Source organism: Berghia stephanieae, chromosome 1 (assembly GCF_034508935.2).
Source record: "Berghia stephanieae isolate SIO BIC M18660-M18661 chromosome 1, UCSD_Bste_1.3, whole genome shotgun sequence".
NCBI classification, from domain to species: Eukaryota; Metazoa; Mollusca; class Gastropoda; order Nudibranchia; family Aeolidiidae; genus Berghia; species Berghia stephanieae.
The window spans coordinates 71,967,103-71,989,033 of NC_088360.1; the positions used below are offsets into that span (position 1 = coordinate 71,967,103).

A 21,931-nucleotide genomic window follows, 5' to 3' on the forward strand; every position below is an offset into this window, starting at 1 on the left:
TGATGATGATGATGATGATGATGATGATGATAATGATGATGCTGATGATGATGGCGACGACGATGAAAACGACGACGACGTAAACAATGAAGATTAAGAAAATAACAGCAGTACCGGAAAAAATGCAAAAACTAACCTTTGTAGTAACAGTTCCATTTCCAGATGGAATCAAACGGTTCGCTGAATTTGATGCCATATTGGCACGGTCAGTGACGGACCTCAGGGCTTCTTGCACGAAATGATTACTGAAATTTGCTGGCGTTACACCTCCCAGGAGCTGATTTGTATGGATGGGAAAAGTATAGCAATACCTTAAAATATATTTATTCATCATGAACAAGATCTATATCATAATGATTACCTATTAGCCCGAAGCATGTGGAAACCCAAAAGATCTACCCAAATTTCAAGTGTGCCAAATCTGGATTGAAGTTAGCTGAATATTTCCGATTGATGAAAATATTAACTATCAGATTCAATGTTGAATGCAAAGGTGAAAAGACAAAAGAGACAAATTTGTAAACGAGAATGTGTTTTGCCTTAAGCACATATTTTGTACAAAATCAATCAATATTACTAAAGCCTTATTTGCTAAACACACCTGGACATACGTAACAAAACAGCTAGTTTAACAAGTTTAATCATTTGGAAATGGTAAATCAAGTAGATATATAATATGCCAATTGGTGTAAAATATGAATAAAAAATCACTCTTCAAAGCATAGTGCAGAGGTAGTTCAGAGCCTCAAGCAACTCCAGAAAAGATTGAAATGAATGATCAATCTGTAAACGGACCTCTTTCCCCACCCCTACCCCCCGCTCCCGCCCCCGCCCCCTCCCCGCCCAATTCAATTCGACAGAAACATGTGGCAATCAATAAATAACCATACACAGTCATCCACAGACTTTCCATGGTTCCACAGTATTCAATGTACCTCACAACAATTTATTTAATATACTAGCGGGTCACCTGAAGTGACCTTCCATTCTATACAGTATATTTTGTTTCTTTGGCGTTATTTTATGTCTTCAGATTTTTCAAATATTGTTCATAACTGCCTAAAACCAAATACTTATTCACACCGGAGTCGGGTTGGTTGTCTGCGCAGTGCTTTACCCACGGACAACACTACACACCTGGGCCATAGTTTGCAATCATTGTTACCCGAGGGCCCACAGGCCCATTTAGTTATTCTTGACATATTACACCGACTCCAACTGTCACTTTGAGATAAAAAGGAAATAAAATGTAACAGTGAAAACTATTTTTTATTTTGTGTGGACTAGCGCTCTATCCAAGCGACAGGAAACTATTGCTATTGTATGTTTAACACTTTAGAAACCAGTGAAAAACTCCGACCTGCCTATGGTGCGGAAGGTTAAATGAATAGGGAATTATGAGACCGTAAAATACAGTCTCATCGTTAAATTTAACATAGTTGATCGTCCTACCCTAAACGATTAAATACCGATATTGATCTTTATATAATTGCATGTCATATCGCAAAATTCTAATCAATCCTAAACAAGCCTTTTGATTTTCATGTTTCAATACTCATTTTATACGTCATCCCTAATCTCAAACTTTGTGGATCTAGGATTTCGTAATACTTATTCTTAACGCAGTGGAACCTCAGTGTTAAAGTGATGGAGGGTACAACCTAAAACCCTTGTTATTACCAAATTTCAAGAGAAATAACCCAACTGACCTAAATGAGGATGTAAATAGATTGGTTTATGCATGGAGGATTCTATGACGCTGCGTCACTATTAAGCTGTTCAAGGAAGATAATAGAAATGGCAAAATACGTATAACCCCTTAAATACAATTATAAGACAAAGGGGCAAGCTCATTAGAGTTAACTGGTAGGTTTAGGAGGAATAAGATTATGAGGAAATTAGAGGGGTATAATAAAAAGTATTCTTGAACTCCTGAAATCTCTCTCTCTCTCTCTCTCTCTCTCTCTCTCTCTCTCTCTCTCCCTCGCACACATACACACACACTCTCTCACATACACATATACAAACTATCTCTCTCTCTCTCTCTCTCTCTCTCTCTTTCTCTCTCTCTCTCTCTCTCTCTCTCCCTCACACACACACACATACACACATAGGCGCACACTTTCTCTTTCTCTCTCACATACACATATACAAACTCTCTCTCTCTCTCTCTCTCTCTCTCTCTTTCTCTCTCTCTCTCACACTCTCTCTCTCTCTCTTTCTCTTTTTCACACACGCACACAAATATCTTTCAAACTGACGGTTGTTGTGTGTGTCTGTGTCTGGTTGTGTTAATGATGTATTATGTATTACTGAAAATTGTGTATTACAGTAGTAAGTGCCCCCCCCCCCCACACACACACACAGAGAGAGAGAGAGAGAGAGAGAGAGAGAGAGAGAGGAGAGAGAGAGAGAGAGAGATAGAGAAGTCCCAGGTCTGAGAGTTTTTGCCAAGATGAGGGTCATTTAAGTTGATCGATATTTAAAGTTCGAGTTTTCTGGCCAAATTTTAAAAAATGAGTTTTTCCAGAGTAAGGCAGTTGTGCCGTAAGACTCTTGACATCGTGGAAGCTTACTGTCTTACATAGAATAAAATCCATCTTCATCCGAGGCAAAATGATTTATTTTAGGATAATATTGATGAAAACCATGTCTCAGGACTACACATTTGTGATATATTCATAATTGAGGACCCCTCCTCCGCCCCTCTTCTCATCAATGAAAAACAAAAATAATAAAATTCCCTTTATTCATCCCATAGGAGAAATTGTATTATAAGGGCGTGTTTCAAGGGAAGACTGGAATAACAGCAGCCGCAGTGCAGAACCGTAAACCGGGCTAGGACGAGGTGACTTGCCCAAGGCTACATAGTGCAGCGGGTACTCAAATTCAAAAAATTTTATTCTCTATTGTCTTCTGGCACTTTTCTATTCACTTCATATCTTGTTGTTACCAACATAAGTGCCTGCTCCACTCACTTTTCTGAATTAAAAATTCACCCCATACACCGGAGCATACTCAATGTCTCAATCGTTTCTATGTTATATGTTTGTGTTGAGATAATTGGCTATTAAGCTTAACTGCTGGTCAAAATTATTCGCGATGGTGGTGTACGAACGAATCGGCGGTCTCAAGAAGTGGGTGAGAGAGGGATCTAGTAATGACTTTGAGTTTGAAACGAATATTTTAGTGTTCGTGGATAGCTCACACGGTAGAGCCACGCTCTCACCTGCCAGGCGGAGTTGTCGTACCAATAAGGTCGCAGGTTCGAACCCCACCACCGCCGCGAAAAAAATTTTATTCTCTATTGTCTTCTGGCACTTTTCTATTCACTTCATATCTTGTTGTACTCAAATTCTGTACCTTTCGTGTAAGGAGAAAACACCGTACCGCTGAGCCACGCTGCCCAATGAAAACGTTCATTTCAGTTCAGCCTTCATAAGTGAAGCTGGTAATTCAGCTTTCATCAGCATTCACCACGATAATGTCGTCGCTTTGAGTCGAAAGGTGACATGGCGGGAATCCTTAAATGTCGCAGAATTTCGGTGAGATATTTTTATGCTAAAGTTTGCGAGATGATTGTGATTCCACGATATTATAATATATAATTGTCATCATTGGTAGTTTAAAAGAAAAATTAACCAGTCAGTAATATCTATTCCTAAAAAAGCCCATAATTTAGAATAAAAGCCAATATTAGATGATGTTATTCACAATCATTATGTTAGTTGATGGGAGGGATGCTGTTTTTTTGCAATGTTTGTATCTGTATCTATTTAGACTGTTTAAATTCTTTCTTTTTTTTCTTATCTTTTTCTATTTATTTTCTTTTCTTGCTTTTCTATTTTTTTTAGATTTTGCTTTGTTAAACAATTATAGTTAGACCGACGTGTACATATATTCAGGTCTGAGATCCGAACCCACTTATGTGCTTAGTTTAACATTGCTGTAATGAACAATATTTTACGTCATATTTTAAGATCATTAGAACAATGAGCCCATAATGAATTGGTTTATCAGACCTGAAAATAAGTTCACGTCGATTTAGACCTATCTATTATTTGTGTTTATTTTTACCTTTGCGTATGGCTTGTAGTCGTCGTGGTAGTCTTCACCAAGGTTTTTCTGCAAATAATGACGATAAAAAGACATGAATGAACATAGACATGTGACCAGTCATATCAAAACAATATCAAGTCAGGGTGAACCAGATGTTTAACGTTGAATCAAAATATAAATTTATAACACGTGAGTCAAAGTAATTGCCTGTCAGAAAATGAGTTTGTTGCATTAACGCCAAAAGCATGGATTTTGCTTATTCGGATAATTTTGAAAATGAATTATTTTTTCTTCACCTAATTCATTCCGCAGATTGGCATTTATTCCTTCAGAGTCGTTAGGCCCATGGAGTAGGAATTTATCCTAGCTTCTATAGCGTGAAACGGACAATAGTATGGCTGGCAACCTTTATGGATAGGACGCTAGTTTATCGCAAAGTGATTTCCGCCAGGTCTAATGAGCTGACTTAATAAGATCAAAGAGAGAGGGAATGGGGATACCCCTCTCAAGCGCACAATGGAAGGTGCCCCGTTTTGAGCCGAAATATGTCCCGACAACCCTTGAACACAGATTCCCTGACTTCGGGCAGAGATGCATATATGAGATGGAAGTCGGTTTTGACGAATTCAATCCCTCGAGGAGGCGGAGACATAGACCCTTCGAAACTGGGGGAGAAGTTGCCAGGTTTCTCCACCAGCAAGAAGAGGCACTGGGTGGTAGCGAATCGACTTCGGTCGAGAACCTGACCAACGGCAAGATAGCTTCATCAGTGGGGACTTTCCACCTGTCCAACATGTACCCGTTTTGGTAACGAACCCGAAACCGCAGAGCATCTAGTTGAGCGGTGTGGTGTGACGAAGCTACAAGTTGGGATTGCGACAGTGCACGAGTGCGGTAAAGAATATCCTGATTGGGTCGGTCGTCATAACATAATTGTGTGAGCATCATGAGAAGATGCGGCCAGATCTAACGGACCCAACTACTCAATCACTGCCAGGGTGGATCAGGGGTGTTTGTCAGAAAAATCATGACTCGACCCGGGATTGATCTCGGTCCCTTTGCGTGTGAAGCAAGTACTCCACTAACTGAGCTATCGGGACCCCCACCAGAATGACACGGTAGGTCACAAAAACTATACAAATGGTATCATCCATTCGAATAAAGAAATGGAAAGAAAAAAAATATACAAATGGTATCATCCATTCCAGCAAAGAAATATAAAGAAAAAAAAACACACAAATACTATCATTCATTCCAATAAAGACATAGAAGGAAAAACTATACAAATGGTATCATCGATCCCAACAGAGAAATAGAAAGAAAAAGTATACAATGGTATCATTCATTCTAATAATGAAATTGAAAGAAAATTATACGATTGGTATCATCCATTCCAACAAAAAAAAATAGAAGGAAAAACAGCAACTCATAACGAAATGACACAGGACGGATGATAGATAGATTGCATTTGGATGGCCTATAACACTGTGTTGTCGGTGGCTCAGCGGTATGGTGTGCTGACCGTCTTGGAAATAAAATAAAAACAGGGTTGAATTTTATATTAAATTTAAATTATAACATTTCAGTTCAAAAACTTGCATGTAATGAAAAAAAGGTTGTTTTTTTTTCTCCTGGCTTTGTTTGCAATGACGCTGACAACTGGTATTCAACAGTGATCAATGATGCTTAGTTCGGGGAGTGTATGATTCTTGTTATATTATGTTAGTTCCAAAACTTATTTTTTGTTATTCTTTTCGGTCCTGAGATTTTGAATTGGGAGAATTTCCAACAACAATCTCTATGTTGGAAGTGTCAAAATTTTGAGTTGAGTTATGTTTTGTTGTCATTATGGATACTGAAATTCTCAAAAATAGTTTAAATGGCTACCCTTATTGCCATTATTGCCTTTCAAGTTTCTATACAAACACGTCAAATGACTGATCAATGCCTTCACCAGACTGAGAATATTCCATCCGGATTACGTACATCTAGCCTTATTCACACATTCTCTTCTTTATAATCTTTAAAACCTTCATTTTATTACGAATTATTGTCATACAAGAATCTCAATAATGATTAGAATGATTACGATTCTTTCAGGAATGCCGTATATATATATATATATATATATATATATATATATATATATATATATATATATATACACACACACATATATATATATATATATATGTGTGTGTGTGTGAGTGTGTGTGTGTTCGTGTGTGTGTGTATTTGTGTGTGCGCGTGTGAGTATGTAAGTGTATGAGGCTTATCGTTCTCTTCAGACATTAATTCTCCCCGAAAGTTAGACTAAGTGTCGTATTATTTTATCAAAGACGCAAATGGAACACTGATTTACTTGTTTAAAATTCTTCCGGCTCTACCACTTTGTATCACAACAACATTCTTTGCTTCGTACTATTCCTATACCTATTGATTGTATCATTATGACTTTGATATATAATTTGATCATAGATTACAATATGGTTATTTTACCTGGACCAATGAATTCTTGTAAAATTCATTTTAGGTTCATTGTATTGTTAACCTTACCTTGTGTAGGTGTGACGATCATTTATCTATCTCATTCTATTAAGGATCTTCTTATGTGGGCGCTAGCATTATTTATTTTACTTAAAATATTTATGAGTCTATACTTATAATTCCCTGTTATAGACTATTTATACTATAATGTTAGTAGGCTTGTTTAACCGTATGTTCCATTTGAATTTGAATTTGTGCGCTTGGCCTTTCATTAGACTAGCTTTGAAACAAACCAATTATAGTAGGAGTAGGCCTTCATTAATGTTAAAGTGTTGTATGTATATGTAAGTAAATGTCATACTGTCTGAGGACACAAGCTCTCATTAGACAGGCCAAACGGTTTTATACGGAGGAATCTGACGTCATTTATATATATATATATATATCTATCCTATCTAACCAGACTTCAATCCATCCCTAAACTAGAATTAGAAGAGCGATTCCAGCTTGACTTCTTAACCACAGCCCTACACAAAGCCTTACAGTACCAGAGAGATTGGTAAAATCCGCCTATCCACCTCGGACTCCACTGAAGATAAGCCCCAGTGCCAATAAACAAATAAGAGTGGCTAAGCTATAAATGCTCAATGATGTCATGAAACAATTTGTAAATACAAGAACATTTAAACTTGTAGATCCGAATAAATAGGACTATCATTTTATTGTCAAATACAAGTGGGAGTGGAACTTGCTATCAGTATCAATTTATTGTGACGGTTATACTCTTCGACAACTATACGAGCCACATATTTTAAACCGATTTTCAGCATCGATATTTATCAACATACCTGAGCAGATAATGCCGCCGTCAAAACAAAAAGACTGGCAAGAACGTGCTAAAACATGTGTTCCTACCTTCAATCGCTCACCTTCCATAGCAAATTATAGAAAAAAAAATTACCATGAATATATTATGGTTGTTAGGTGGCAAAATAAGCACATACTCATAAATATTCGACCACGCATCAAATGTTGTCTAGATAGACGTCTATTGATATTTTATGAAACAAAATTTTAAATTTATCAAAAATTACTTTCGATCTTTTTGTGGACTACGGTAAAGTTAATTATCCAAAATTAATGTGCTTGTCTGAACTAAACAATAACTATTTGGACCATATAATATGATGAATCTAAGTAATATAAAATGTCAGCTGTGCTTGTTTGTTTTCACTAAAAGTGTTGTATCAACAATGTAAAAAACAATAACGGGATACCTATTTTGTGCGCTACGTTTTCGGGCTTCTAATGTTCTAAACAGCTGGCTCGAACGCGAAACCAAATGATACGAGCAGTTTCAATTTCAGTATTCGAGTTTGTAATTTGCATCCATTGTAATGAGTAAGTTAGTGTTCACCCGTAATAGATTTCCGGTCTTTAACTGTGGATGTCTCACTCCCATCTTTACGATTCACAAACAGTCACTTGCTTCACTCAGGGATTCTCACGTTTCCTTCACTAAAGTCTGATTCATGCCCATGCTCGTGATTGTTTAGGATACTTTTTGAAAGAAGACACTTTTCATAATAGATGGATTATGGGTTTTTATTGGAAACAGTTTGTGATTTGTTGATTGATGTGCACGAAATTGTGGGACTCGATGCGAAAAGGTGCGTGAAAACGATGGTTGAACAAACAAGGAAAAATGGGTTGTCAGGAAAAGAAAAGTCGGCAGAGAGGATAGATTTTGTTTGTGAATTGAGTTTGATTGTTATTTCGTTTAGATTAAACAACACAGATACAATCTGGAACGTGTGTCAATCATAAAAAACAACAAACACAGACCCCCCCCTCCCCCCCAGTAGTTGGAATGTCAAACAAAAGTTTAAAAAACAAACAAAAATAACAACCATCTTTCGTAGTGCGACCCCTGACCACGCTCTACCGCCTATTCATAATGATATATTGACTCTCGCCCTTTCTTGTTAAAAAGTTTGTTCCGAGTTTGAAACAAACTTTAGGCTTCAATATAAAATCTGCTCACGATTGGGGAAGGAACAAGACAAAGGATCCCGGTCCTTTGATAAGTTGACAGTCTGCTTCTAAGCAATTTGTAAAGACAAAAAGTTTGATTGGATCCGTATGACTTGCTGAAAGTGAAAGGCCAATTGCAGCATAGTTCGGGTTATTTGCATCTAATCATCTGGGTCATGTTTAGAAGGCGTCATCATCTTCTCATCTTCTCTACGTAAATGTGGATGCAGAAATTTTACTTCCACACATTTCCATGTGACACGGACATACAAAAGTCTCATAACAGCATGTGAACATTGTCACAGTAAAGGTTGTTCACAATTATCTTATTAAATTTTATTTTATTAAGAACTGAATTCATCTCACTCCAGTTATATTTCGGTAGGCTTAGATAAACTTTACCTTCTAATATTAGATCGTCTTTCCTTTTATAGCCTTCCATCGAATTAATTTCTAATTAGTGAATACTTTTCGTTCTACATTCTGTCACGTAGCCATTTATTATAAAAGCTGATAGGTCTAATATTCTACACTCACTTTCTCTCCACAATCTATGCCGGACGGCCAGTCGCTCTATTCCTATATATATACTGGAAGATTTTTATCTTTTGGGACTTTGTAGATATTATATCTACACCATTAAGACGCCGGAGCTTTTAACTTTGATTGTATAATCTTCAAGGATCAAACCCAAGCCCGCTGTCAAAGGACTACACAATAACTTCTTACCAATTGCCTGGAAGTGGAATTTTACGAGTTCAATCCTGTTATCAGAGGAATAGATCATCCAAGCCCATCAACTGCCTGGAAACGTAAACTTATGAACCTGACATATTATCATAAGTTTCGTAAAATATTCATATCTCTATTTGTAACTGCCATGATCACTGTTTATCTCTTTTAATTAAATTTCATCATTATTTTTATTTCATTGTAAACAAATCGTTAATTGTTTTTCATTTATAGTAACTAGTAAATTCTGGGGCCTCATTCTACATAGATCTTTATGCATAGTCGAGTAGCTCTTTACTCACTTGAGACCATGACATTTTGGAGGGGACACATATAAAGAATTGAATTTATTTAGTTACTTATATCTATTTCATCTAACCTTAAAGTTTAAATTGTAAAACTCTTAATTGCCCCACTTGATCATATTTTAATTGAACTCCCTATTTACAGGATTAATTTTTTTTTTCTTTTTCATTTCTTCATTTAAATGGAATAGCAATTTATCCATTCATTCTTTCATTCAAATTGAATAGCATTTATTGATTCATTCCTTCAATTCATTTATAAATTATTCATTCATTCATTGTTCATTCATTTATTCATTCATTCATTCATTCATCCATTCATTCGTTTATTCACTCATTTATCCAATCATTCATACATTTATTCCTCCCTTCATTCTTTCATTCATACATTATCCATTCATTCATTCATCTATTCACTCAGTTTTTCATTCATTCATTCATTCCTTGTCCACTTTGTTATTATATCACTCATTTCATTTTGTTGTTTGCCTCATTCATGAATTGTTTTCAATATGTTTACATTCCATAACGATTCATTCACCTATCATCCAATCACTCAGTGTTGTGAACACATTTTGTAACTATTGTAAATCTTACGATATTTTATTGTTTTGTATTTCAGACATCACTGTTAAACACGCTTCAATGCCTAATTACAATTGTTGAACAACCATTGAACAAGAGAGAGGTCCCAGCCACGAACTGAGTTGGTAGATATATCCTTCATTATTCTCTTTTACATGAGTTGGGCATCACATAGTAACTATAGACATCGTGATTTGTTTTGCATAGTGATTTGTTTTAAATGCATTTTTGAAATATTACTGTTACCGAAAACCACTTATATATTATGTTCTGAAAAGTGAGTCTTTAAAAACTAAATAATAATAAAAGGAGTCTACTAGCCGTCGTGTTATATTTAGTGATAGATAACTTGGGATTATTTTGGCATCCTATTATTGTTATCACACTCTAGTATATTAGCGTCATTGCGAATAATTGTACACAAACTAACGACGAGTCACACACATTGGTGATACATTTTTCGTAGTAACATAGTTTAGAGTACACGCGATTGACACATTGTTATTGACACAAGTCATAATAACTCCGCATTGTATTGACACATTGCTTTATAAGATATAACGATAAAAGGCATCAAATTCAACATACATAATAAGTTGAAATAAGAGAGAGAGATTTCTAAAAATAGAACAGTTCATTCCAGTAAGTGTAAATAAATAAAACAGTCAGTAACAGTATCCTGTCAATATAATATATATAAAATATCGTAACTAATTTATTGCAACATGGAAGCATATAAAAGATACTTAAGTCTTGCAAAGGACTTAGAAATACCCCAGGAAAGAATATTTTCATGGTGCGAAGAGAAAGTAAAAGAAGAAAAAGAACATGAAGAAAGAATTCGTAGAGAAGAAAAGGAAGAAAGAATTCGTAGAGAAGAAAATGAAGAAAGAATTCGTAGAGAAGAAAATGAAGAAAGAATTCGTAGAGAAGAAAATGAAGAAAGAATACGTAGAGAAGAACGAGAAGAAAGAGTCCAAGAACGGGAACTAAAAAGACAAATAGCTTTAGCAGAAGAAGAAACCAAAAGGACCCAAATGATGCTGGAAATTGAAAAAACAAAAACCGGTCATGAAAGAAAACATAATAATAGTGATGAATTTTTCGTGAAACTTCCACGCATGCCAACATACGATGAACGCTCAGACTGTTTAGAATCCTTCTTACACCGATTCGAAGTTCAGGCTAAAGGTTATCGTTGGCCAGAAAGCAAATGGGCCACAGCCTTGATTAACTGCTTATCTGGAGAACCGCTAAAAGTTTTCTATACCTTAACAACTGAAGATGCAGATGACTATGGAAAAATTAAAGACGCTCTACTAAAAAGATTTAGATTAACGGAAGATGGTTACCAGGAAAGGTTTCACACTGCAAAACCGGAAAGTGGAGAAGACTTTAATACATTCGTGAACCGAATTACTCAATTTCTAAATCGGTGGCTTGAGTTGGCAAACGTAAAACAAGACGACTTTGCAGGCCTTTACTATCTCACGCTGAAGAATCGAATCTATCAAGCTTGCAACCCAGATTTAGTCGCATTCTTTAAAGAGAGAAAGCCAGAAAACTTGGACAAATTAAAAATCTACGCAGAAAACTTTAACAGCGCACATCCATTGACACCCCTTAGCAGAACATTGAAGGAACCATACTACGCTGCTGCTGCTCAGAGTCCAGGTACACCTAAAGTTCAGTACTCAAATAGAACGAGCCGATCAATCACTCGGAACACGCAAGTGAAACAGGATGACCATAGTAACAAACCATGGAACAAACAGTTCAATAGAGACCATAGCCGACCCTATCAAAACAAAACAAGAAATAGCACTGACAATAATACTGAGTATAAGAAAACCAACAAACCTATAATTAAATGTCAGTATTGTGGAATGAAAGGCCACACAGCAGACAAATGTTACAAAATCGTGGGATATCCAAAAGAAACTGCAAATGCATCACACCAAACAAGTGTAAACAATCAGACACGAGTAATGTCAGGAGAAAATATAAATGTGTATTGCGTGAAAGGTATGTCACTTTTAACACAAACTCACAAATCAGGATCGCTATTTTTTTGTGAAGGCAAAGCTAATGGAACTGATTGCAAAATATTGAGAGACACAGGATGCAGTACAGTAGGAATAAAAGCATCTTTGATCAATGACGAAGACAAAACTGGAAAAACGGTACAATGCATCACATTCAGTGGCACAGTAGAAACCTTTGAAACAGCTAACGTGTACATAGAAACCCCATACTATACAGGAATAGTGGAATGCTGTATACTTCCCAACCCCGTCGCTGATGTTATTGTTGGCAATATAAAAGGTCTTAAAGACAACCCAACAGATGTAAAAGAATGGTCATTAACCCAAGAAACAGCTTGTCTAGCAGAAACAAGAAAGATGACTAAGACAACAGAGAAGCCAATGACTATTTCTCTTGAACCACAACAATTTGACAGGAACAGGTTCATTGAAGAACAGAAAAAGGACCCGACTTTAACATCATATTTCAATATCGCAAACAAAGGGACGAAATCAAAAGTTGAATACATCATTGAAAAAGATATTCTGTTCAGGTTACATAGGAAAAGAAACAAAATAGCTAAACAACTGGTCACGCCAAGTATTTACGGAAACAAAATCCTTGGAATAGCGCACGATTCAATAACTTCTGGACATCTTGGGAGCTCTTCCACATTGAAGAGAATATCCGAGAATTTCACATGGCCTGGAATTACTAAAGACGTCCGAGAATATGTGAAATCGTGTGACACATGCCAAAGAAGAGTCGCAAAAGGCAGAATACCGAGATTGCCATTAGAGACAACCCCAGTTATTGAAAAAGTTTTTCAAAAAGTTGCAATCGACATTATAGGCCCTTTAACAAAATCAGATAGAAACCATACACACATACTAACACTAGTCGATTACGCAACCAGGTGGCCAGAAGCGATAGCATTGAAATCAACTACATCGGATCACATAGCTGAAGCATTGATGACAATTTTTACTAGAATAGGCATACCAAATGAGATACTGTCGGACAATGGACCCCAATTTACATCACATATGATGCATAAAACCATGAAACTCATGGGAATCCAACACTCATTCACAACTCCCTACCACCCCAAGCAAATGGTCTTTGTGAAAGATTTAATGGCACTCTAAAGAATATGTTAAGAAAAGTGTCAGCAGAAAAACCAGATGATTGGGACAGATACTTACCAGCAATCCTATTTGCATATAGAGAAATACCCCAAGAATCTACAGGCTACTCCCCATTTGAGTTGATGTATGGACGATCACCTCGCGGCCCGATCAATATTGTAGCCGACATTTGTAAAGGGAATGAGGAGGACAATAACGAAATTATGTTTGCTTACGAATATGTAAGAAACCTGAAAGACAGAATAGAGGACACATGTAAGCTAGCACAGGAATCCGTCACTAAAAAAGCAGAGAAATACAAGGAATACTCCGATCGAAAAGCAAGTCAAGAAAATTTGAGATTGGTGACAAAGTACTAATACTCTTACCCGATGACTCGAGTAAACTTTTAGCTACATGGAAAGGACCATTCAAAATAACAGCAGTAAAATCTAATGTTAATTACGAGATTAAAATTAACAACACAACAAAGACATTACATGCAAATATGCTAAAAAAATATTTTGATAGAGACACAGTGTCGCAACCTATATCGAAGCTTCAAATACAGGATTAATCATACCGTTGGTCATGGGACACAGACAACCGAGACAGAAAAACAAACAAAAATCGCACAATTGCAACCACCTAAGACAAAAAAAGAAGTACGCAAAGTACTTGGGCTCCTAAATTTTTACAGGAAATACATTTACAACTTCGCGCACATCGCGACACCGCTAACAAATCTGACAAAGAATGGGTCACCGAACAAAATTGTTTGGACAGAAGCGTGTCAGAATAGCTTTAACCAATTAAAGGCATTACTCTGTTCAGAACCAATTCTTAAATTACCCGACATATCAAAAGAATTTGTTGTAAGAACTGACGCGTCTGATAAGGGCATCGCAGGTGTACTATTACAGGAACATGAGGGAACTCTAATGCCTTGCTTATATGCAAGCAGAAAATTATTGGACAGAGAATCACGATACTCTGTAATAGAGCGTGAAGGACTGGCCATCGTCCTTGCTTTAAAGACATTCAGCAGATATCAACTGCTAAAAGAGTTTGTGGTCGAAACGCACCATAAACCACTCACGTACACAAGAAATAACAAAATGAATAATAGTAGAGTACTAAGGTGGAGTCTATTTTTGCAAAATTATACTTTCAGTATCTCTCATATACCAGGCTGTGAAAATATTCACGCCGACCTACTTTCTCGATTAGTATAAACACGTGAGAAGGGTATAACTTAACCTCCCATGCATACTGTTAGTTACCTCGCAAACTATGCCAAATCAGAACGCACAATTTCGATAATTTTATTTGTAAACATGATGACCCAACTTAATGTAACATTGAGTATTGTTTGGATATATATACCATACCCATTCATGATTTGGGAAATCTTCTCTTTACTATTATTGTTATGAATTTTCACTCATTTATGATTAATAATTGAAATGTCAATATTCCATTTACATTTTCATTCATTTCATTCAGTAAATTACCTTCATATCATCGACTTAAATCATGCTTCATTGCCATCACTATTGTTTATCACAATGATTTGTAATCACATTGCCATCATGTTGTTCATCACAATGATTTGTAATCACAATCTTTCATTGTTATTGTCACCCATTCATATACCTACGTTAATATAAACATTTCCATGTCTAGTTAATAAATAATTTAATTGTAGCACAAATCATAACAATGGATTAATGCTAGAGTATCATGATAGTAAATTTACTTCCGTTTGTAAAATCTATCTTTCCCATAATGGTTAAAGAGTATATTTTAAACGTGGGTGGGGGGTGTCACAGTAAAGGTTGTTCACAATTATCTTATTAAATTTTATTTTATTAAGAACTGAATTCATCTCACTCCAGTTATATTTCGGTAGGCTTAGATAAACTTTACCTTCTAATATTAGATCGTCTTTCCTTTTATAGCCTTCCATCGAATTAATTTCTAATTAGTGAATACTTTTCGTTCTACATTCTGTCACGTAGCCATTTATTATAAAAGCTGATAGGTCTAATATTCTACACTCACTTTCTCTCCACAATCTATGCCGGACGGCCAGTCGCTCTATTCCTATATATATACTGGAATATTTTTATCTTTTGGGACTTTGTAGATATTATATCTACACCATTAAGACGCCGGAGCTTTTAACTTTGATTGTATAATCTTCAAGGATCAAACCCAAGCCCGCTGTCAAAGGACTACACAATAACTTCTTACCAATTGCCTGGAAGTGGAATTTTACGAGTCCAATCCTGTTATCAGAGGAATAGATCATCCAAGCCCATCAACTGCCTGGAAACGTAAACTTATGAACCTGACATATTATCATAAGTTACGTAAAATATTCATATCTCTATTTGTAACTGCCACAATCACTGTTTATCTCTTTTAATTAAATTTCATCATTATTTTTATTTCATTGTAAACAAATCGTTAATTGTTTTTCATTTATAGTAACTAGTAAATTCTGGGGCCTCATTCTACATAGATCTTTATGCATAGTCGAGTAGCTCTTTACTCACTTGAGACCATGACAAACATCATGGTGAGCAAAGTCATGGAAAAAACAACAATGATGAAAGACGTGAACGGTGTGTACTGTCTATAGTAAGTCAGTAAAATTTCTTTAAAAAGCTAAGTAAATTGATAAGAAAATAAGAAAGATTTAAAATGTGTTCTATACTTACCTCGTCATTGCATTCAATATCGCCGACCCTAAAAATCACTGGTGTCATCGAAGCCTGTTGCCAAACTTTAACTGTGCAAATTTGGTTCTAGAAGATGATAACAAAGATTTGAAAAATTACGATTCCGGCCATGTTCGTGTTGGTGATGATGATGATGATGATGATGTTGATGATGAAGATGATGATAATGATGATGATGATGATGATGATGATGATAGTTATTGTTGTTGTTTGTGGTGTAGTTGATGTTGTTGTTGTTGCTGTTGTTGTTCTGGAGGTGGTGGTGGTGGTGGTGGTGATAGTGTTGAAAAAGATGATTGTGATGATGATGATTTTGTTGATGATGATGATGATGATGATAATGATGATAATGATTGTGATAATTGATAATGATTATCATGATGGTGGTGGTGGTGTTTGGTTTTGGTTATAGTAGCAGAATAGGTGGTAATAGTAGTAGTAGTATTAGTAGTAGTAGTAGTAATATTAACATTATTATTATTATTATTATCATTATTATTATTATTATTATTATTATTAGTAGTAGTAGTAGTAGTAGTAGTAGTAGTAGTAGTAGTAGTAGTAGTAGTAGTAGTAGTAGTAGTTGTTGTTGTTGTTGTTGTTGTTGTTGTTGTTGTTGCTGCTGCTGTTGTTGATGTTGTTATTGTTTTTGTTGTTGCTGCTGCTGTTATTGTTGTTGTTGTTGTTGTTGTTGTTGATGATGGTGGTGGTGATGGTGATAGTGGTGGTGATGGTGGTGGTGGTTGTGGTATTTATTTTTATTGTTCCTTCATTCAATGGTCCAATTTCGCAACATGAATAATAATAGATAGAAAATACTTACATTTGGTACATCACTCATCTTGATTTTAAAATAGTACAACATTCCTGTAACAACCTGGAAAACCATCCAGAAATTTGGTGTCTGAATCGAATTGCAATGGGAATTTTAAAAAAAAGCAAGAGATAGAAGGCTTAGACAGTTACTCAAACAAAGCAAATGGACTAGTTTTGGGTAAACTTAAGCCAAGGAAACATAATCAATCCTCTCCTTCTGCGACTATATGGTCTTACTGGCTGAAAGAGACTCTTTCTTCACATTCTCTCGCCGTACTCAGGTGCAAGTGAGTACTTGGCCAGCAGCGTTGTCTCCGCCCGAGAAACAATTGTAATATCGCCTAACAGGCGTCATGTCTCGTCTTATATGTTAAGTGTTATAAAGTACTTTGAGCACATTTTGTAGATATTGCCCAATTTGAAAGTCCAAGTCTGTTTTTTATTTCTGTTTTGTTTTGCTTATTTTTTATTTTTTTGGGGGGGGGGGGGGGGTTGGGGGGTGGTCTTTTTTTCGTTCTTCTGGACAAAAACAAATTTAAATAAAGCCAAAATGCCTATGTGAGCCAGTGCATGTTGAGTTCTATTTGCAAGAGAATAGTTTCTCCCAAGTTTGAGTTACTATAGGCAAATCAACTCTTGTGATCTTTTGACCAATCTATCGCATATAAGAAAATCGTATGCAATCCACACAAAAAATGCAAATATCAAACATGTGACCAATCGTCTCAATTCTGTAATATGTTAGGGTAAACCGTTAAGTCAGTGGTAAAGTGGTAAAGTCATTGAAGTGTGGCCCGGAAGGTCCCGTGATCGAGCCCCGCTTCAGGCACTTTCGTTTCTTTTTCCTTGAGAAAGATTATCAACCCTCAATTTGCTCACGTTGGACAACTTGGGTGATTCCGGTTGACATCAGACATCCTGTTCAATGGATTATCTTTATTCCTTCATGGAATGCCCAGGCGAGAGTATCTAATGATTTCGTGGCGAAAGGGCGTATTTAAAAATAAAACAACTAAAGTCTAAATTATAAAATTAAAAAAAAAAATCAATCTTCGTCGTTTAGGAGAGTGACTGCAGTTTCTAAATCCATGGAAAAAAACCTTTTCATTTATTTTTCCTACCATGTTGACTTACAACGTTGCAATATAAAAAGGTCGTTCCTGCATTATTCCAAATTGAACCAGTGGGTCACATATACTAACCTGAGACGTTGCTTCGATGACCTTTAAAGCTTTATGCTTTTGGTGATCTTTAGGGTTTTTATCATGGAGATAAGCGTTGATGGCCTGAGCAGCAAAGATCACTCTAGAATCGTTGATGTTGACATGGATGTGTTTTACTCCACCCATCACATTGCTGGAAGCTGCTAATGGCAGCAAAATAGCCAATGTCATCAAAGCTGCCTGTAATAGAATATTTTATAAATCTATGTCATTGGTGAGAAAAGTCTCACCTATGAAAATTTAAGTTTATTTCGTCAGCATAATACTATTCAGCAGAGATGTTAAGTGTTGCTCGGTATAAATATTTGCAGTTATCCAAAATTTAATATCATTATGGTTTTATGTGTTTGCGATTTGTCGTCATACTAATGTTTAAAGTTAGTTCAAATTTTGAGAGCAAAAAAGGTGATTTGTATTTGTACTCCATGTTTAATCCAACATGAAATTTTGTATGATGTCAACATTGGTTATTTGCTTTCTGGCACAGGAAATTCCTTCATAAATGGAACTTTTACGCAAAGCACATGCCAAGATTACAATATTATACAAACGACTGATCGGGATGGAGTGTGGAATGAGTTTTTATTATAATATAATTTTCAATACAAAGCAGAAAATCACATTCGATTGATTTCCACAGATAAATGAATTCCGATGAGTCTTGGCTTGAATCTGATAGACTACATACAACATTTGGACAATAATGTCCAACATGGTGTATAAGGATCGTACAACTTACACAAGCAAAGTTAAAGGAGTTATAGTTCAAAATGCATGGAATCGAATCCGGCCCTATTCATCAAGACATCAGAAAATGATTTGGATCACGAGGAAAAAGGCTCCGCATAGTCAGTAGAAAAATCGCGGATCGACAAATGACACCGAAATTTGAGAATTAACTCCAAAATCTTTCGTATGGCAAATATGCGTTTATTAAGGCAACTAAACAATCGGCATTTCTCAACAAATGTTCTTGAAAAAGTTTGTATCTACATCAATTTCAATAAGAAGGTTGAATTGTTTTATAATTTCAGGCTTGCGTCATTTCTAGTCTAATGACCACAGACTTCTAAATTTTTAATTTTTTTATCTTGCACCGATATATATCGGTGGTGCGTGCATGTATGTTTACCGTAAAGAAGGCTATTAATTGTTAAATATCTAGATTGCTTGGGTTGTGGGAGGGCGGGGGGGGGGGGGTAAATTTTAAAAACGTTTTGTCTATTATTGTGCGGCTATGTAGTCTAGTGGTATGACACTCTCATTCGAATCGGAAGGTCCTAGGTTCGAGCCTCGCTCTGCGCATAGTTGAGTCCTTGGATAAGGCTCTTTACTAACATTCTCTCACCGTATTCAGGTATACAATAAGTTCCTGGTCGTCAACGGCATTGTCTCTGTCCGGAAAAAGTGTCATGTCCCGTCATAAATATATGTTGTTGTTGGCTTTGTGCACGTCTAGTGGATAATGCGCTGTATAAACGCTCAATGTTTTAATCTATCTCTTGATACACCGAATAAATTAATTTCATCGTGTGTACAAAGTTCTTATTTAGTCCATGCTCCTGTAATATCTTTGATGATATAGTACATAGGTCCTGTAGTATGACATTCTTGTAAGTCTTGTAAGTTTATGGGTTCGAGTCTCTGGTGTGGCCCACGGCTGATAAGTCAAAGTAAGCTCCATACACACATTGTCTCACCTTACTTTGGGGTTAAATGAGTACCTGTTCGGTAATTTTTTTTTGTCTCTATCGAAGAAAAAAATAGAATAGTGCCTTTCAGTCGTCGTCGTTTGTCCTATTCGGTTTTTAGCTTGGGACCCTCTTATTTTTCATTTTTTTTGGGGGTAAAGCTTAGAGGATATTGATCAAATAATAATAATAATGAAATAATAATAATAATAATAATAATAATAATAATAATATTATTATTATTATTATTATTATTATTATTATTATTATTATTATTATTATTTATTATTATTATTATTATTATATTATTATTATTATTATTATTATTATTATTGTGAGACACACAGCTATAATGATCTCTATAGAACTGATGACGCCATAAAACATTTATGTGTCTTGAATTCATAGTAGTAGTAGTAGTAGTAGTAGTAGTAGATAGTAGTAGTAGTATAGTAGTTAGTAGTAGTAGTAGTAGTAGTAGTAGTAGTAGTAGTAGTAGTAGTAGTAGTAGTAGTAGTAGAAGTAGCAGCAGCAGCAGCAGCAGTAGTAGTAGTAGTAGTAGTAAGTAGTAGTAGTAGTAGTAGTAGTAGTCGTAGTAGTAGTAGTAGTAGTAGTAGTAGTAGTAGTAGTAGTAGTAGTAGTAGTAGTAGTAGTAGTAGATACTGTATCCAGTGAAAAATAATCGGCTTAATATCACTAACAATTCTAGTGTTCGAGTCAATTTTCAATAAAATCCATCAGAAGGTATCCACGTCAACGAGTGCGCACAGGTTGTGGGACATACGATAGTATAAACAATAAAGTAATAGTAGTCGATGAGTTGTCACATAGTATTCTACTCGAAAACATATTATGCAACTGAAATATTGCTTATATCGGTTGGCAAATTGCTTATTTGGACATGTAAGTAAATGGGTATCTAAAGATTTTACATTTTAATGGAGTAAAGTTTGACATTCTCCACGCTTTGTTCTTGAATGTGTCACAACATTATTCTATCTCATATAATAGGGTCTGTTCACTTCCTCACGTACCCTTATCAGCACACAACACGATATTATCTTTATTTATTTAATTTATACTGACAAACTCGCACAGCTTAGAAAAACATCGGGCTATGACTAGTTGAAAACAAACTCATAACTTTTTCCATGAAACACACTAATTACCGTAGATGGAAATATTAAAGGTATAATAAAGAAAACATATTTCACTTATTAACTATCTCGGCGCAACAATTAACGCAACGCCGTTTGATAAGTATAGCTTTCAAACATATTTATGAACGTAATTGTTCTGCATATCATAAAAATAAGGAATTTAATACTGCTTCAATGATGTTAAAATTGTTACAATTAAATAAGTACGAAACAATCATATCGATTGAAACAAAAGTCATCCTCAAAACGAAGACTACAAAAGTACACATACGCAAAGAAACGACGCATGTTGCCAATGGTGAGTACTGTTATGCAGATTAGTAGTGCTTGTATCCTCCGTTTGACTGCATGCAGGTCTGAACACGTAGCCTCGTGCAATGAATCAGGTCCATCTTGATCAAAAGTCTTGTTATTATTGACTTTAAACAGACAAAAACAAACGGTTTCCAACCGGAGTTTCGGACAAACCTGCTCTGCACATTCCAATTGTTTGTTTTCTTTCGGATACGGTTAAACGACCCATAATCATAAAAATACAATGGCAAATTATGATGTAAGTGCATGCGTCACCGTAACCTTTGTCTTTTCTTTCCCATTCGAATTCAAAACAGATGATCCTTTTCCTCATAATTTGTGTACGCCACTTGTTGGATTTTGTAGTGTAAGATTTTGACATGCGTTCATTAAACGGTCATAAAAAAGAAGAGGGTCAATCGAATGACACTATATTAATATCAAATTTTACTGAATTGGACAATCTATCATACTGTTTAATTGTCATGTAATTATTTTAAATTGTGAATGAATAGAAACAGTTCAATGACCATTGGGTTAATCATGGCGACGATTATGTTCCAATATTACAAAGATTTGTAGTGATCAGAAAATATCTTACCTTCATGGTTCTAAAGACTACAATGTCGAAATCCTGTTTGTGAAT

The 21,931-nt window shown here is 35.6% G+C and overlaps 1 protein-coding gene across 1 annotated transcript in view; it reads right to left on the reverse strand.

The window, feature by feature from the left end:
- LOC144964521 (uncharacterized) overlaps positions 1–21,931 on the reverse strand; it is a 30,446-nt gene extending 8,515 nt beyond the window's left edge. The window contains exons 1-6 of the mRNA XM_078898921.1: positions 21,887–21,931; positions 18,120–18,320; positions 16,925–16,978; positions 16,081–16,167; positions 4,078–4,125; positions 137–277 (exon numbers count right to left, since the gene is read on the reverse strand). Of these exons, the coding sequence (XP_078755047.1) occupies positions 137–277; positions 4,078–4,125; positions 16,081–16,167; positions 16,925–16,978; positions 18,120–18,320; positions 21,887–21,892 (537 nt within the window). The 5' untranslated portion in view covers positions 21,893–21,931. The remainder of the gene's footprint in view (positions 1–136; positions 278–4,077; positions 4,126–16,080; positions 16,168–16,924; positions 16,979–18,119; positions 18,321–21,886) is intronic.